Genomic DNA, 18,283 nt, shown 5'->3' with positions numbered 1-18,283 from the left:
CCGCTCCTCAGTTGTAAAATGGGGAGAATGGGAATATTACGATGGTGGAGGGAGATGCTGCATGCTAATCACTAGCATGGTGATCTCCACGCACAGGGCCTGGGTGAGGCTGTATGGCATAGTAGCCGTGAGAGTGTTGTTGTGTTGTTGGTATTTTAATTAGGTAGCTCTTAATCAAGGTGAGCTCATTCTGAACTAAGCACTTTATACATATTAATCCACACTCTACAACAACCCTTTGAGGGAGATAAGATACTGCTCTGGTTCCCCATTTACAGATGAAGAAACTGAGGCACAGAGAGGGCAAATGACTTGTACAAAGTTTACAGCTCCCCATGGTAGAGGAGGCCTTGGCACCGGGCCTGGCTGCACAGCCTGTGCTGGGCCCCGCTCCAGTGTCCTGCAGTGCTCCTGGCAATGCCCCCACTCACCTTCCCCATGCCCTATGCCCAGCAGCCCAAAGGAAGCACAAAGCCTGGGGGAGCACAGGATGCTCGGCTGGGGTGGCGGGGGGCCTGATCTGTGGTTTCTGGGGCAGAGGCCTGTGGGTATGTGGTGTTGTGTTCTCTTTGCAAACAGTTCAGCATGTGCATTTGATTTGCTCAGGGTATGACGCCGCTAATGTATGCCTGCGCTGCTGGGGACGAAGCGATGGTCCAGATGTTGATTGATGCCGGGGCAAACTTGGACATCCAGGTGAGGAAGTCCCACAGAGCTGCACCCAGGTCCTAGGCCAGCAAGGATCACTCCGAAGTCTCCAACAAACATGCTGGGTGTGATGTTTTGGGCAATTGAGTAGATGGGCAAGACTGGAAAGACAAGATGCAGAGAGGCCACCGTTAGTACAGGGAAGTCTCCTCAAGATTTGGGCTTTCTGTCTGAGAGGAAGTGGACTGAGGCGGGAGTTGAGTGGAGAGACGGGCTGTGATTCTGTTTTCATGGTATCTTTCTCCTTTTACCAGCCTAATCTCCAGCCATTCCTTCCATCCCCAAATACTTCTAGCTCTGCCTCCCTCTGAAGCATAAAGCACTCCCAATCTGCCCTCTTTTGCCCAGGGCAGACATTGCTAATTAAACACCTATCCTCTCTTTTTGAGCGTTGTCCACTTTGTGCTACAGGCAAACATTACCAATTGAATGTTGAAAGCACTTGTTAACTCCTGTTCACCATCCCTGCAGGGTACTCCCTTCACTCGGGTGCCCAGAAAACACAGATGATTTGTGGTATTTTCCAGGTTCCAAGCAACTCTCCCAGGCATCCTTCCATCCACCCGGACAGCCGGCACTGGACCTCACTGACATTTGCTGTGCTGCATGGACACATCTCTGTGGTCCAGGTGAGCTCCTGCCAGGTGAACACCATGCCCCCCAGCTTACCAGGTGAGCTGGGCCCCAAGCACGGCCCCAGCCTCAGCTGAGTGGGCAGGTGCCCTGAATGAGAGATCCCAAAGGCACTGCTTAAGGCCAGCTCACCTGATCAATAGGGCAGTGGCCCACCCGAGTTGCCTCAAGGAAAGGGGTTAGTGCAAGGACATGTGTAATTTTAGGAAGCAAGACCCAGGTCCAGGCAGCATTAAGGTCCTGTCATGCCCTCCCGGCATCTCTCTCTCTCTCGTGTCGGGCACACTGGGGGCTGTCCCAGCCCCACTCAGCTTTCTCGCCTCCAGCCACCTTTCTGACCCTTCCCTTTTCTCCTCCCTCGTGAATTCCACCACAGGGCCAGCTCTATATCATGGGGTCTGTGCAATTCTGTCCCCTCCCTACTTCCTCAGGATTCAGATTGGCACGGCTCATCTGTCGAGCCAAGCCACAGGTTGCCCACCTCGGCCCAGGTAGCTGTGCTGGCGTGGGGACAGGTAGTGGTTCTAGAAGCAGAAGCTGTGGGCAGAGCAGCTCCCCATGCCAGCAGGAGCTCAGCCACATGCACTTACTCCCAGGTCCTCAGATCGCTGGCATGTGCAGGGTTTCTTTTTTTTTTTTTTTTTTTTTTTTGAGACAGAGTCTCGCTCTGTCACCCAGGCTGGAGTGCAGTGGCCGGATCTCAGCTCACTGCAAGCTCCGCCTCCCGGGTTTACGCCATTCTCCTGCCTCAGCCTCCCGAGTAGCTGGGACTACAGGCGCCCGCCACCTCGCCCGGCTAAGTTTTTGTATTTTTAGTAGAGACGGGGTTTCACTGTGTTAGCCAGGATGGTCTCGATCTCCTGACCTCGTGATCCGCCCGTCTCGGCCTCCCAAAGTGCTGGGATTACAGGCTTGAGCCACCGCGCCCGGCCTTGTGCAGGGTTTCATGGCACCCCTTCCAGGGAGTTGGCGTGACACCCTCGCTCCCCACTAGGTTGCAAGGCGTCTGAGGGCAGGGATTGTGTCTGGCTGATTCATGGCCCTAGCCTATAGCAAGGACTCCGGGAGTGGCCATTACCCACTGGCCACCACATCCTGCCGCCTTTGCCTTATATGGACCAGAGCAAAATCCCAAGCTCAGTTCAGACTGGGTCCACGGGGCTGTGCCCTGAGCCTGCCTGAACCCGTGCCTAGTTTTGCCCCAGTGAGCAGGCCCCCACCTCCACTGCCTTGGCACTGGTGCAGGGAGTTGGGCCGTGACTGATCTCTGACTGCTGTATCTCCAGTGATGGCTGTCCCCCATGCCACACAGTCCGGAGAGGTCAGCCCAAACTCCACTCCTGGTCTCCAGGCAAAGGGCAGTTGGGCTACCCTAGGCTGCCATGCATGCTTGGAGGAAGGTTTGGTCTTCAGGAGCCTGGGAGGGCTGGAAGATTGCTCCCTCCAGAGCAGCTGGTCAGGGAAGGTGGAACAGGAGCTGAAAGTCACCAGTTGGAGTAACGCAGACCCTACTTCTGCCCCAAGGCAGAGCCAGGACCGGCTCATCTGGAACTGCCTGGTGTCTGTTAACTCTGCCCCATCTGTCCCCTGTCAAAGCCTGCCCTTGCTAGCATGGGGAGAGGCCCTCTGCTGTCCTAGACTGGAACTTCCTGCTCCAGCCCCACCACCTGCCGTCCTGGGGTACCTGCTGTACCTCTCCAACGAGAAGCCTAAGGGAAGCAGGCCTCTCTTCCCATTCTGTGGATGAGGAAGACTGAGGCTCCGGGAATGGAAGTACCTGCCTGGGGTTACTCATTGGCCAATGGCCAGCACTGACACCCTGCTCCTTCTGACTCCAGCACGTGCTGCCACCCAGAGCCACAGTTTACCCCATAGATTGGGGGCAGCATTTTCTGTGCTGTTCATCCACATGCATTCTCGGAAAGGTGGCTGCAGTCAGTTCATGGGAAAGCATTTGAAAGACAGAAAAAGCTCAGAGGTCCTCACAGCTTAGGGGCTTGGTCCTGGGCCACAATAATGGAGTTGAAGATTCTAGAAACTTAGCCCTGAGGATAACCTGGAGTTCTAAAGTTCCAGTTCCTCAGCTGCTGGGGTGAACCGCATCTTGGTCACATGCCTGGAGAGAAGTAAAGGCCCTGTTCGCAAAGCACCCTGGCCCTTCCCAGGTGCTCCCTGCCATGCTGCCATGCTCACATCCCTGCCTCCTCCTCTGTGCTCCTGGCAGTTGCTGCTGGACGCTGGTGCCCATGTGGAGGGCTCGGCAGTGAATGGCGGTGAGGACAGCTACGCGGAGACGCCCCTGCAGCTGGCCTCTGCGGCAGGTAGGCACCTGCTACCCGGAGGCTCTGTCTACCCTTCCCTGTAGTGCCCTCCAGCCTGGCCAGGCATGTAGCTGGACGTGCAGGGGTCTCTGGGTCCACTACCCAGTAGCACACACAGACCCTGTGCGGGGGCCTTAAAACCCCTTCTCTGGGCCACTGGGGGGCTTCCCCTGGCCCTACCCATCAGTTTCTGTTGGGCTTAGCATCTGGCAGGACCCAGCAGGGCAGGGAGGCCCTTCCCTCTGGAGACCCAGGGAGGGGCACAGGGGCAGGACACAGCCAGCCTTCTTCCTCTCCCTCCACTTCATCTGCCAAATGCAGATGAGCGTGGGGTTTACTGATTTATTCCAGCACTCAGAGCTGCGAGAATCCCGCTCTCCCTTCCCTTTCGCCTCAGCTGCCCTGGCGGCCACCGTCTCAGTGTCCTCCGTGCTGCCCGCCTTCTCTTTCAGGGAACTACGAGCTGGTCAGTTTGTTGCTGAGCCGAGGCGCTGACCCCCTCCTCAGCATGCTCGAGGCCCACGGCATGGGTTCCTCCCTCCATGAGGACATGAACTGCTTCAGCCACTCAGCTGCCCACGGCCACAGGTACCTGCCCGGGATTCCCACCCTGTGTGACATGAGGGCACTGAAATAAGCTCACAGGAGCCTCAGTTTCCCCGATGGGAGCAGAAGAGCTAGGCCCAGAGACCTTTCCCAAAACAGGGGGCCTGTGTGCTCATAAACCAGAAACATGGGGGAGTTTAGCACAGGGGCCGGAGATGGGAGAGGACCCACAGCTGGTTCCTGGCAGACCTGGGACTGAAGCCTGGGCCTCCCGACGCCAAGGGCAGACCGTCCCGTTTCCCAGTGAGAGGCCACTCTGCAGCTGCCAGAGCCCACTCAGGACCACGCGGCTTCCCCATGCCTGCTGGTGGTCCTCCAGTGCCCAAGCGGCCTTGGGCGTCCAAACAGCACATGGCTGAGCTGTGCAGAGGCTCCTGGTGCAAAATTGCACCCTACCCCAGGTGCAGATGGTAGAGCTTGCTTTGTGGGGACCAGGCCTGCCCAAGGGTGTGGCGGGACAGCAGCAGGCTGAAGTCAGGGGCAGCATGGAGGGGCAAGAGGGAGACCAGACAAGGGGTTATTACAGGGCAGAAACAGGGCCCGGAAAAGCAGGGCTGGCAGGCAGGACACTTACTTCCAGTTCCCCGACACCATTCTTGTCACCAGGCTCATGCTCTGGCTGGGGTCCCCTGCCCTAGAATACTTTTTTCTCCAGCTGTCTCCAGCCCACCCCCACGTTCACCCACCTCAGCCGCCCTCACCCTCCAGGCACCATCTTCCACATTGCCACCTCTAGGCCGCTCCACCCCGCCCAGTGCCTGTATCCCCCATGGAGGCCTCTTCACACTGTGTGGAGACTGCCTGCCTGCTCATCCGCCTGTCACTCTGAGCACAGGACCCTTGGGACAAGGTGCTCTGTAAACTGCCTGAGCTAGCAAGTCCAGGAGCCCTTGGGAGGGACCTTGGGTCCTTGGAAGGGCACCTCCAGGCCATGGGCTTGGCAGGGATGAGGAGGGTCTGCGGGGTGGCCGTGGAGAGATCAGCCCCCGGGAACCTTGCAGCCCCACCCATACAGCATCCATCCCAGAGCCCCAGGCCACAGGACATGACAGAATGAGCCTAGGTCTTGGAACCAGAAGTCCTGGGTCTGTACCCCCACCCGGAGTGGCCTTGAGCAAGACAGATCCATCGCCTGTGATGGTGATGTGTGTAGGCTCTCACGAGGCTAAAAGCAGCAGCAGGGGGAAGCATCCTCCGTGGGGTCTAATATTCTGTGTCTTCATTCGTAAATATGAAAAAATTCTACATGACATCCATCTCCAGTTCATCCTTATCAACATGAAGGGACCAAATGAGTACTTACCGGGCTCTTCCTGTGTTTTAGACACTTTCACGTGCATAGTCAGCTGCTATCTAGACAGACCTGCCGTGTTTCAGGCTCTGCATTTAAACCCTTTACATCAGCCTCACATGAGCCCCAGGAAAGCGTGATATAGTGACACCCTGTAATACAGATACCAAAGCAGTCAGGGCTCAGAGAGGTAGAGTGATCTGGCTAAGTTCACACAGCCAGGATGGCAGAGCTCGCTCAGCCCCGAAGCCTATGACTTCTCGGCAATACCGGGATGGTAGAAGGGTGGGTTCCCCTGTACCCTGCCCTGCCTCTCGGAGGTGTATGGGGATCGGTGACCCTGGGACCCCTGGCCTGCCCAGAGGAGGAACACCATGAACCTCTGAGCCCTCGGATGCCCCAGAGCAGCCCATCGGGGCAGGGGGTACTGGAGGACAGCTCAGGTGGGCACTGCCTATGGGACCTCAGCCCTCGCCTTCATTACCATCCCTGGGCCCGCAGGAACGTCCTGAGGAAGCTCCTGACGCAGCCGCAGCAGGCTAAAGCGGACGTGCTGTCCCTGGAGGAGATCCTGGCCGAGGGTGTGGAGGAGAGCGACGCGTCGAGCCAGGGCAGCGGCAGCGAGGGGCCTGTGCGGCTGAGCCGGACCCGCACCAAGGCCCTGCAGGAGGCCATGTACTACAGCGCCGAGCACGGCTATGTGGACATCACCATGGAGCTGAGGGCGCTGGGTGAGGCCTCGCGGGCGTGCACACGCATGTCCATGCATGCATATGGACACACACGGTCACTCCCAGGTGCTCCTCAGCAGGCCTGAGAGGGCCAGGGCCCGCAGGGACAGACAAGCCCCAGGGCAGCTGAGCACAGACAGGGTGGAGGCTGGGACCCCCCAGCTACACAGCCAGGTCAGGAGGGGCCCTGGGTCTCAGATAGTGCTCAACAGTGCCATGTCTTGGGGTCATGGTCCAGCCCTCTGCCCTCGGGTCCTCCACCCTGCCTGGCTGGAGCTTCGCTGCCCCTTCTCCAGTCACAGCCCAGGGATGTGAAGCGCTGGGAGCCTCTGCAGCCGGGACTCCATGCTGTGAGACAGCAGTCCTGTCACTCGGCTGGCCTTGCACTCCTTGGGTCTGCGAGTCTGTGGACTTTTGGTGTCCTCCAGGGAGGCTAGTTAGACAGACTTAGGTCAGGTCCTGTGTTAGCTGCACACCACGTCCTCTCTCCAAGCCTCAATTGCCGCCTCTGTGGGTTTGGTGCTAATGATCCTTATCTAAGAATGGGGTGACATCACCTAAAGTACAAGGCACGGTGGCCACTGTGAGCACTTGGTGGATGATAGCACTGTCACTGTCATCACAGGGCCACAACCCCCCAGGGCTGGGCCAAGACAGCAGTGAGTCAGCCTCAGTGTTCTTCACTGGGAAACGGAGACGTCACCCCCACCTGCAGTCAGTAACCCAAGGGTAGTACCACCACCACACTGCTGTCCATGTGTCGCTGGGGAATGCCATCAGTTCTTTAATCCACAGTGAGGCTGGGGTAAGAAGCTGTCTCTCTAATCACCAGGGACATGACTAGTTTTTTATGTCACGAACTTCCCACAGCAATTTTAAGTTATGGCCCCGCTGACACACGCTGGGGACCTGGTAAAACAGTCATTATGTGCCCGGGGATGTGCAGCGACATTCCAGTGATCTGTGTGCTGGGAGAGCGCCTCGTGATAGGACCAGGTTCATTTTGAGCTTCCGTGCAGGCAAGGAGGCCTGTGTGTCCTTGAGTGCCTGGCATATTCTCTGGCCATCCAAGCCCTCCTGGCCACCCCTCCACAACTATGAGACCTCTCCAGCAAGTCATTTTTGAGCGCAATAAGCAACAAGGCTACTATGGGTGCTGGGCCCACGCCTCAAAATCCCCAGGCTGGGCCATCAACTTTCAGAGCTTGAGTTCCCTGCATTTGGGCCGAAGCCACTCCTCCACCTCATCTCATGAGAACCTGAAACTCCACTCTGACCTGCCAGCAAGACCTATTAGAATGAATTAAAGCTTTCATTCCATGGCCATCCTGAGAGGGCCACTCAGTGCACAGGAAGGGGGCAGGCGGGAGGGGGTGGGCGGGGTGCTCTGCAGACAGCAGGGGCATCCTGGGAGAGTCTGCCCAGAAAAGGCTGTGGTCTGTGCCGGGAGCGCTTAGCTGTGGTGCGTGACTGCCTGCCCTTCCCTGCCTGGGCCAGGAGTCCCCTGGAAGCTGCACATCTGGATCGAGTCTCTGAGGACCTCCTTCTCGCAGTCACGGTACTCGGTGGTGCAGAGCCTCCTGCGGGACTTCAGCTCCATCAAAGAGGAGGAGTACAACGAGGAGCTGGTGACCGAGGGCTTGCAGCTCATGTTTGACATCCTCAAGACCAGCAAAGTGAGTGTGGCCAGTGGCTGGTTCCCAAGCCCACGGCCCAGACTCAGACCATGGGACACACAGATGGACACACAGGCAGACATGTGGACAGACACAGGGACCCCCCACCCAACACACACATGCCCACACGCCTGCCCCCCCCCCCCGGACCCCCCCCCCCCACCACACACACACACACACACACACACACACCCTCTTACACACACACACCCTCTCACACACAGAGCACCCAGAGTTAGACCTGCACTGCCTGGCTGTAGAGGGCAGAGGCCATGGATGTGTCTGGGTTGGAACCTGGCCAAAAAAGCCATTTGGGGAATCACTGATGAAGGAACAGGCATCTCTTGCCAAGCCACATCTAGCAGGAACAAAAGACAGCGGCTGCACTAATCCTGGCCTGGACTTTTGAAATTAGCCTAATGTATCTACATCTGTGAACAGCCAGCCACAGCAGGCAGCTCACAGGCCCTCTCTCCCCTCCCCACAGAACGACTCCGTCATCCAGCAACTGGCTGCCATCTTCACCCACTGCTATGGCAGCAGCCCCATCCCCAGCATCCCAGAGGTCCGGAAGACCCTGCCAGCCAGGCTAGGTGAACGCCCGCGCCCCGCATTGCCACACGCCCTCCCCCTCTTCCCTTTCCTGCCCCCTCCCCACTTTGTTGTCTTTCCATTTCTAAGTGTCAAGGTTCCAGCCTCAGTTTCTCTGTTCCTCACCCCTATGTCCCACCCCCAACCCCAGACACGCACCTCACAGCACACACAAGCAACCCCCAGCAGGGGACTCCTCGGCCATATCCCTCTGTCTCCCCGCTTTCCACAGATCCACACTTTTTGAACAATAAGGAGATGTCGGATGTGACCTTCCTAGTGGAAGGAAAGCTGTTTTATGCACATAAAGTCCTGCTGGTGACAGCTTCTAACAGGTAGGCAGCCTCAGATAAACTCCCAGCCCATGGCACAGAAGCACCTTGTTTCAGATTCGAGGTGACAGAGAGTGACTCGCTGGGGCTGTACCCTACAGCCTGTGCCCCTCAGACTGCGGTCACGTGGCAGCAGAGCCCCACTCGCCCCACAGCGGGACAAGGCAGGGTGGACCCGGGGCAGCAGGGAAGGGGGGCTCGGAGGTGGTGTTCTTTCTGGCCGAGTTATTGCTTTGATTATTAGCAAACATATTCTGGAATGAAGAGTCCGCATTCTGGCCACAGGAGTCAGGTCGCTTGTATGGTGGGTGGTGGGGACAGAATCGGGCTCAGCCCAGATGTCTTCCTAAGATTGTGTAAAATGGCACTTGCTGAAAATTATTTTAGGAGCACAGCAGTAATTTTTAAAATGCTCCGTCTCCTGGTAGCCAGTCAGGTGACAAATGGTGCCATCGCCACACAGTGGTGGAGTAAAAGGTTCAAAATCCGCCTTGCTTTGTCTCCTTTACTCCAGGTTCAAGACACTAATGACCAATAAATCAGAACAGGATGGGGACAGCAGCAAGACCATTGAGATCAGCGACATGAAGTACCATATTTTTCAGGTGTGTGGGTCTTGGTGCCGCCCTCTTCTCGGAGGGATGACCCTCCCCCAGGAGCTCACCTTTGTGGGCAGCTGTGCGTAGGCTGACATTGTCCACTCTATTCCCAGTGCCTTCTGTATTTTGTTGAATCAGTAGAGCATCCAGGTCTTTCCCTGTGCAGAGGCAGCCATCCCATTGTGGGGCTGCAGCTTCAGAGCCTGTTGCATGGGTACTGAGCTCTCACCGCTAGACAGGTGGTCTGGGCAGCCTGCAGACAGACGTGCAAGGACAGATACAGGCCACACAGCTGTGGAGTGAGTCCTTGTTATCAGGGTGGGCTCCCAACCAATGGGCATTACTGAGACCTTGTTGGAAATGCAGAGCCCCAGGCCCCGCCCCAGCCCTCCTGCATCTTCACAAGATCCCCAGGTGGCCATGTGCTCAGTACAGTTTGAGCAGTGCTGCTGGAGGCTATGGAGGCTGTCACTTCTCCCAAGCATGGAACCCCAGTCACAGTGGTCAAGCATGTGGCTGTGAGGCGCACATCCTGATTGTAGAAGATCAAAGTCAGGTCTTTCGGGCTCTAAGCTTTGTAAAACATACAAGGCTACGTACTAGAAACTCCAGTCAGGGCAGACAAGGTCCAGAGGAAGAGACCTGGCTGGGATCTCAGCTGAACCCCACTGAGAGGAGCTTTCTAGAAAGTAGCAACTGCAGGTCTCCAGGCCGTGTGGTGGGCTCAGGGCTGGAAGAGCTCACCCTTATGGGCTGGGACTGAGGCCAGGAGGCAGCTGGCGGGTGGGTCTAGGGTCTTGCCCTGCACAGGAGTGGTTTGTGATATAATAGGAGAGATTGCAAACCCCAAAGAGTCTCACAGAAGCACATGGGGCCACCTCTAAAATGGCTTTTTTTTTTTTTTTTGATAGTCTCACTCTGTCGCCTAGGCTGGAGTGCAGTGGCACAATCTCAGCTCAATGCAACCTCTGCTGCCCGGGTTCAAGTGATTCTCTTGCCTCAGCCTCATGAGTAGCTGGGATTTACAGGCACCTACCACTGCGCCTGGCTAATTTTTGTATTTTTAGTAGAGACAGGGTTTCACCATCTTGGTCAGGCTGGTCTCGAACTCCTGACCTTGTGATCCACCCGCATCGGCCTCCCAAAGTGCTGGGATTACAGGCGTGAGCCACCACACCTGGCCTAAAATGGCTTTTTCTTTCTCATGCCCTCTCTAGTCACTTATCCCCATGCTTATGTAGCATTTAGACATTTTGGGGTGAATACCACAGCAAACAGGACAGAGACGCTGCCCTCAAGGTTTTAAGCAGTAGGATGAGCTCACCATCACTAACACTTAGGCAGGCAGGGTTCTAAGTGCTTTGCTTGGTTTCCATTGAAGCCTCCACAGCACAGTTCCAGGGAGGTAGGTATGTTATCGCCTCTTGATAGAGGAGGAGTCAGAGGCATGGAGAAGTTGAGTAACTTGCTCAAGGTCACATAGCTGGGGAGTGATCGAGCCAGAATTCAAACCCAGGATGTGCCAAATGGCCAAGTTTGCATTTGCAGCAGGAAGAAGGGATGGAAGGGGGCATGGCCACCTCCAGGGGACCCGTTAGGGGCTGCTGAGGAATCCAACTGAGTGACAGTGGTGACCTGGCTTGGCAGTGGCTTGGGGGATGGAGGGAAATGGACCAGGGAAGAGCGGATGGGACTTGGAACTTGGTAACTGACGGATGTGGGAGGAGGGGAGGCCCAGGATTCTGGCATAGGCCACAGAGTGGTGGCATCTCCCCTTCCCTCTTTTCCCACCCCTTAATCCAACTCACTGGAGAATGGGCAGCTTTAGGAACATGTCCAGGTGAGTGGAGCGGGAGGTGGAGTCATGCTCAGATCAGGCAGGAGGCAGGTCCTAGAGGGGCTGCAGGAATCGCTGGAGACTGGGGGGCACACATGTGGCCACGGGTGACCACGGCCTGTAAGGGGATGTGTGCAGGCTTGGTCGCCTGTGCTCCCCCACCAGGCCAAGGGAGGGCATCTGTCGCAGAACAGGCTCAGCAGCCCCTTGGCACCTCCCGGGGTTGCTGGGAGGGCAAATAGGGAACAGGCTTCAGCTCCACAGCACACATGTGCCTTCCCCTGGGCCTCTTGCCAAGTTCTGGCAGACTGTTCTAACCAGGCCCAGGGCACTGGCCCCTGGGTCCCCTGGGTACAGAACTTCGCCATATCCGGGGCATCATTTCAGATGGGGCTTCCAGACCTCAGCTCCGGCTTTCCGGGGCTTCCCTGGAGGGGTCAGGCTGGAGCCATTAATCTGGGGTCAGGGTTCCCTAACAAAGCCTGAAAGTTTTCCAGCAGCCCCCAAATATCTCATTGGCTCTCATGTTGGCGGGGTGGGGTGGGGTGGGGGTGTGTGGATCATTATTTTGTTTTCTGGAGGAGGAAACAGAGGCCCAAGGACTTCTAGGCAGTACTGTCGGATAGAGTGTGAGGCATACATTGTAATTTAAAATTTACTACTAGTCACATAAAAAAGAGCAGGTGAAATTGACTTTAGTATTTTTGAACTTACAGTATAGCCAAAATATTATTTCAACATGTAATCAATGTAAAAGTTACTGACAGCTGGGCACAGTGGCTCACGCCTGTAATCCCAGCACTCTGGGAGGCCGAGGTGGGCGGACCACCTGAGGTCAGGAGTTTGAGACCAGCCTGACCAACGTGGAGAAACCCTGTCTCTACTAAAAATACAAAATTAATCCCAGCTACTCAGGAGGCTGAGGCAGGAAGATCACTCGAACCCTGGAGGTGGAGGTTGCGGTGAGCCAAGATTGTGCCACTGCACTCCAGCCTGGGCAACAAGAGCGAAACTCCGTCTCAAAACAAAACAAAACGAAACAAAAAAGTTACTGAGCATATAGCCCAGAGAGCCCGAACCCTGCCCTTCCAACATGGTTTCTGCAGTCTCAGCTTCCAGGTGGCCCACTTAGGACAGAAGGAAACCCTGCTGCCCTTCTACAGCTGGTCCTGTCTGGGGCCTTTCCTCAAGCAGCCTGTCTAGCCCCGCAGGCTGCCTGGCTCCAGGAGGCACATGACCTGTATCCTGCTAGGGACTGCCAGGCTGTGCAAAATTCACCCGCGTCTGCCTGCTGGCTGCCCAGCTCCCACAGCAAGGCTCCAGGTGAGCCATTCTGATCTGACTTCTGTGGCCTCATATGCATTCAAGTGGCCTCAGGGAGATCCATGTGCCACGGATCCCAAGACTGGGCCTTGCCAAAACCGAATCCTAAAATGCAGCAGGAGGTGGCCTTCCAGGCCAGGAAGGGAGCTGCAGCCAAAGGTGGCTGGTAGGCCTGGCCCCAGGGGCTGCCCCGAGGCCATCCCTTAGCAAAGAATCCCAGAAGGAAGATCTGACCTGCCTGCCTGGTCCCCCAACTCCAACCCTGTATGAGGGGCATTCCAGGCACTGCTCCTGCTGGTGCCACACCTTGCTGAGCACTCATTCAGTGCCCTGCATGGGGAGGGCAGAGGGACGCGGGCATGGCTTGCCCAAGGCACACACTGTCTGGAGGGAGCAGACGGATACTTACTTACTATGCAATCATGAGCTCGCCATCCAGGCTCCAGCAGGGGCTGCAGAAGGCCGTGGGAGCTTCCCAGACCTCTAGAGGTGGGGAGAGGCTGACATCTCCAGGGTGGGCCTTGGCCAACGTCTCCTGATGCCTGAACGAGGCTGGCAGGCCCGTCTCCCGACTTCTCTCCCTGCAGTTGGGCCTTCTCCTAGACCCTCTGGTGCCTCTGCAGCCTCACGGCCGGTCTTGACAGAGCCCGACTGTGCCGGCTGGAGCCGTGTTTACTTACACACTTGCCAGCTCCTTGCTGGGGCCGTTTCTTCAGCCAGCCAGAAAGAATTGTTTTTCTTTTTCCAACTGGGAACCTCACTAGGCTCCAGCGTGATGGCTGCGTTTGTAACTGAAACCTCAGCAGAACTAAATAGTTCCTAGTCCTGGACCACCTCATCTGGGAGCCCAAGGCGGGGCTCAACCTGTCGAGGGGAGCTCCGGGCCTCTGGGCCTGGGCTCTGCGCTTTCTTTTTGAGGGAGCACACCTGAGACAGAGTCCGGATGGACTCTCACCTCCACACTGGAGTCCTTGTACAGACAGGGGAAGGCAGGAGACAGCGTCCTCCAACATCCCTTCAGAGACCCCCCACTGCTACTCCCTGTGTAGAATCTAGATCACACCAGCAATGAGTCACGTGGGGCCAGGCATGACGCGAGTCCTGCTGCAGGCATCAGGGGAGCTGAGGCACTTGAGCCAAGTCATCTTCCTTCCCTGGGCCTCAGTTTCCCCAACTGCGAATAGGAACTTCCCTCCTGGGCTCATGGTGTTCTTATGAGGATCGTAGGGAAACATTCCACGGAGGGAGCTTGTCATCCAGGCAGAGACTCAGAAGAGAGTGTCTTGGAGTTGGCTTCTAGAGGTGGCGTTCCCGGGAAAACACAAGTCGCAGCCTGAGCAGGAGAGGGAGGGAGAGACAGAGCTGGGGATCTGCAGAGGGACAGGCCCCTGGAGGTGGCAGCTGGAGCAGTACCCTGTGGGGCCGGCAAGGACTTTCATGCCTCAGGTCCACGTGGCATTCACCCGGGCCTCTTCCCACCACAGATGATGATGCAGTATCTGTACTATGGAGGAACAGAATCCATGGAGATCCCCACCGCTGACATCCTGGAGGTGAGACTCGGGAGAGGAGGAGGGGCCTGCGCCAGGGTCCCCAGCTGCTCGGTCTCCCATTTACCCCCTTCACAGAGGTAAGGTGGCTCTTCCTCTCCACCTGACTGGAAGAGTGATTCCCAGAAACAGGAACTGTGCACACCGCTGAGCCCAGCCTCAGTGCGTGCCCCAGCGGGGATGGTTAGGTCCAGGCGGATCCGAAGGTAGTGGGGCCTGAGGGCGGAGGCAGCAGGGCACATGGCACTCAGGAGCTTTCTGTTCCATGCTGTCTGGGCTACTGGTCTGGCCATGGGTCCCCAAGACCTGCTCTGCCTCCCTACCAGCTGCTGTCAGCTGCCAGCCTGTTCCAGCTGGATGCCCTGCAGAGGCACTGCGAGATCCTATGCTCCCAGACCCTCAGCGTGGAGAGCGCCGTGAACACCTACAAATATGCCAAGGTGAGGGCCAAGGATGCCTGCTGGCCACCTCCCACCACATGCTCTGCTCCACGGGGGCCTCGGCCGTGTGGCCACACTGGGGATGAGCTAGGAGATGCGGGTGGCCAGGCTGCTTGAGGGCAGAGTAGAGGCTGAGGGAGGGTAGGCAACTCTGTAGCCTGGGGGCACTGCTGCCCCCCAGCCACATGGTAGCTTGGGAGGGGAGCTTTTGAGCCAGGTGCATCCTGGTTCACATTCCAGCTCTGCCACCTGGGCAAGTTGCTGAGCCTCTGAGTCAAATCAAAGCCATAGGTATTTACTTTTCTCCCCTACCTGTGCCTCCCCAGCTGCCCCATCTCAACAAGCGACATGGTCACTGCTCAGTTGCTCAGACTCAAAACTTAGGAATCATATTTGATTTGTAAAATCCCACCCCAAATGCAAGCCATGTACCTCTGAAACACACCAGCAGTTTCTCCACTTCCCTTCATCTCTACTGCCTTCGCCTTGCCCTAAGCCACCACCATCATTCTCTTGGACAATGGCATTGGCCCAGCCTCCCTACTTTCTGGCCTTAGCTTTGCAATCCACAAGGTTCTTTTAAAAGTTCAAAAACCATGGCCAGGCACAGTGGCTCACACCTGTAATCCCAGTACTTCGGGAGGATGAGCCAGGAGGACCAGGAGTTTAGACCAGCCTGTGAAACATGGCAAGACCCTGCCTCTACAAACGAGCTGAGTGTCGTGGCGTGTACCTGTGGTCCCAGTTGCTCAGGAGGCTGAGGCAGGAGGACCACTTGAGCCCAGGAGGTTGAGACTGTAGTGAGCTGTGATCATGCCACTGCACTCCAGCCTGGGCGACAGAGTGAGACTTTGTCTCAACACACTCCCCCCGCCCCCCAAGAAAGTACAAAGACTGTGTTACTCCCATACTTAATCCCACCAAAGGTTTTCCACCTGCTGCAGGCTAAATAATAGCCAGCCCTTATCATGCCTTCCAAGGCCCCCAAGGTCCTGCCCACATCTCCCTTCACTCCACCATGCTTCCTTCTCAGCGTGCCCAGACCCCAGGGCTTTTGTGACGCTTCCCTTTTCCTGTAAAGCTCTTTCCCGCCCTTCATCTTCATCAGCTGGTGTCCCCAGGCCTCCCCTGGCCTCTCACACACCATCCTGTCACGTTGGCTTTACCTCCTTCACAGTCTCCAGCACCGTCTGCAGTTACCTTGTCTTTGGTTCCTCAGATTCTGTCTCCCCCAAAATAGGACATCTGCAGCACTGCAGAGACCTTGACCTCTGAACTGAAAACCCAGAGGCCCCCTGATATTTGTTGAGTGACATCCTTATCCAGCATTTACCATGTGCACACTCACATGCCAGGCCTGGTGCTGAGCCCTGGACACCCAGTGGTGGACAGTCCCTTTTCTTGCCCTTAGGAAGGGAACTTCCAATCCAACAGGGATGACTGCCACTTAACAGGGCAGCATGACAGTATGACACAGGCAGGAAAATGACGGGGGCTGGAACAGTTCAGATATAGCAGAGGTGGCCTCAGGATGCAAGGACAGGGAACGCCTCCCCTGGCCAGGGTGGGGCTTAAGCAGGGCCGTGGCCATGGGTAGGCAGTATTTGGGGGTGAGGGTGAGTGGGGCTGTACTAAGGACATGAGCTTCACCCCTCCTCTCTCTGCCCTACAGATCCACAATGCCCCAGAACTGGCCCTGTTCTGTGAGGGCTTCTTTCTCAAGCACATGAAGGCCCTGCTGGAGCAGGACGCCTTCCGGCAGCTCATCTACGGCCGCAGCAGCAAAGTGCAGGGCCTGGATCCGCTGCAGGACCTGCAGAACACCCTGGCGGAGCGCGTGCACTCTGTCTACATCACCTCCCGGGTGTGAGGCGGGGGCGGAGGCTGCCGGCGCCAGGGCCTGTGGAGATGCCAGGGCCCACCGGGTCAGGCTATGGTTGTAGGCCCTCTTGGAGCCAGGGTCACGGGGCTGTTTCCTCCTCCTTCCCCAGATGCCCCCACCTGTCACCAGACAGCGCACCCTCATCTCCTCTGCTCTGGAGCTGTTTGATAGGCAAAGGAGAGATGTAGCCAACTGGTGGCCCTCCTCCCCATCCCAGTCTGCCCCTCAAGGGCAGCCATGCACTCTCCCCGCGTGTCGCTCTCCCCTCCTGCAGGTCAGCAGCTGGTCCTGATCCACCTCTGCCCAGGCCCTCCTAGGGCCTCAGTAAATTCAGACCATCCCAACTGGGGCTCTTGGGGGTGCGGGAATCCTTATGAATGTATAGAATGCATACTGCCTAGGCCCCCGATCGTCTATAGTAATTCAAAAGCTGGTATTTTTCTTCCTAAATGTCACATAGCAAAGGCTGCCCAAATCCCTGAACTTTTTCCTCAAAGGTTTGACAGGCTTGATGTGGGCATCCAGTGGCCTGACCCCCCCCGTCACCATGACTGCTGCCACCCAGAGTGCCCCCATTGTCTTTGGTGCCTGGGCTTCCAGAGTACCTCCCATCAGGACTATCGGCTTGCTCAGTTAGCAGCAGAGGGCATTTCCTCAGCTGATGGTTTCTGCGCTAAGTCTGGCATGGAGGGGCAAGGGGTAGGGGATGGGGAACTGTGTAGGAATGGCCTCAGCTCTTGTTTTGCTGTGGTTTTAGGGGCCAAAGTAAATGGGTGGATTCTGGAACCTCAGGCCTAAACTAGGTTGCCTTTGTGGGGCCAGGAAGCAGAGCCCCCTGGTCAAGTCTCTTCGCTCCTTTAATGGAGGATTGAGAGCTGGGCAAACACTTCCCATTGGGAACTGTGGCTCTTGGAGATAAAGGACGGGTCATTGATGGAAAATAAGGGCCAAGAGAAGAGGCCTTTCTGTTGTGTCCCCTCCCGGCCTTGCCCTCGAATTCTGCAGGCCCCAGGCTCCCCTGACACCTGTCGTATTTATGGACCAGACACTGGGGCAGCATCAGGCATAGCCTGTCTGGGTGCAACTTCTTCAGCTGTCTGGTGGCACCTTAGAAACTATTTATTCACCAAAAGCCCTGGGCAATTCAGGAGGTGTCACTCAGGTCACCCTGAACAGCCCCCAAGGGCTTGCAATCCTGGAAAATATTTTGACTAGCTGCTTGGCTGGATGTACAAAGAAATAGGCATTATTTTATTGCTGTAATATTGTATGATACTTTAACTGTACAATAATGTTGTCACCTACTGTAAATGTACTATGGTTTTATTAACAATAAATACTCATTAACAATGACCTTGGCCTCACTGCTCCTGCAAGAGGGTTACTCAGAGTTCAAAACTGGGGAGGAGCCCTTAGGACCAGGGAGAGATCCCAGAGCTGACTCTCTTACTCAGGTCTCCTGCCTCTCAGAGCCAAGACCCTACCAAAGCCATTGCTGTGGCACCCAGCACTCACCTCTCTCCATTCCTCACCGGCCCTCACTCACATTTAAGCACGTATGTGCCACTGAGCTGGACAGGCACCAAATGACTGAGGAATATGACACCACCAGGCTTTCCTTATCTCCACTCCCACCCCCTCCACAGCCCTTTATGTGGGAGCTATTTTGGGGGATGTCTTCAGAGGTGTTTGCAAACCCTGGCACATCCCCAAATGGCAGAGCCCAGCAAAGTGGCGGTAGGGCCTCCTTCACCCAGGCCCGA

General features: G+C 56.6%; 1 protein-coding gene and 1 long non-coding RNA gene across 2 annotated transcripts in view; one reads left to right on the top strand and one right to left on the bottom strand.

Moving 5' to 3' along the window:
- ABTB2 (ankyrin repeat and BTB domain containing 2) overlaps positions 1-17,873 on the top strand; it is a 211,927-nt gene extending 194,054 nt beyond the window's left edge. The window contains exons 6-17 of the mRNA XM_003910051.3: positions 607-696; positions 1,236-1,337; positions 3,566-3,662; positions 4,115-4,250; positions 6,061-6,290; positions 7,788-7,966; positions 8,454-8,559; positions 8,790-8,892; positions 9,404-9,494; positions 14,133-14,201; positions 14,525-14,638; positions 16,311-17,873. Of these exons, the coding sequence (XP_003910100.2) occupies positions 607-696; positions 1,236-1,337; positions 3,566-3,662; positions 4,115-4,250; positions 6,061-6,290; positions 7,788-7,966; positions 8,454-8,559; positions 8,790-8,892; positions 9,404-9,494; positions 14,133-14,201; positions 14,525-14,638; positions 16,311-16,508 (1,515 nt within the window). The 3' untranslated portion in view covers positions 16,509-17,873. The remainder of the gene's footprint in view (positions 1-606; positions 697-1,235; positions 1,338-3,565; positions 3,663-4,114; positions 4,251-6,060; positions 6,291-7,787; positions 7,967-8,453; positions 8,560-8,789; positions 8,893-9,403; positions 9,495-14,132; positions 14,202-14,524; positions 14,639-16,310) is intronic.
- Positions 186-10,410, bottom strand: LOC116269759. The gene is made up of 2 exons (XR_004177509.1): positions 9,554-10,410; positions 186-809 (listed from the first exon to the last, which is right to left on the bottom strand). It is a non-coding gene; the product is annotated as an uncharacterized LOC116269759 (long non-coding RNA).
- Positions 17,874-18,283: the final 410 nt, after the last annotated feature.

The sequence above is a fragment of the Papio anubis genome, chromosome 12 (genome assembly GCF_008728515.1).
Source record: "Papio anubis isolate 15944 chromosome 12, Panubis1.0, whole genome shotgun sequence".
NCBI lineage: Eukaryota > Metazoa > Chordata > Mammalia > Primates > Cercopithecidae > Papio > Papio anubis.
This window is presented reverse-complemented; position numbering and strand designations above follow the sequence as displayed.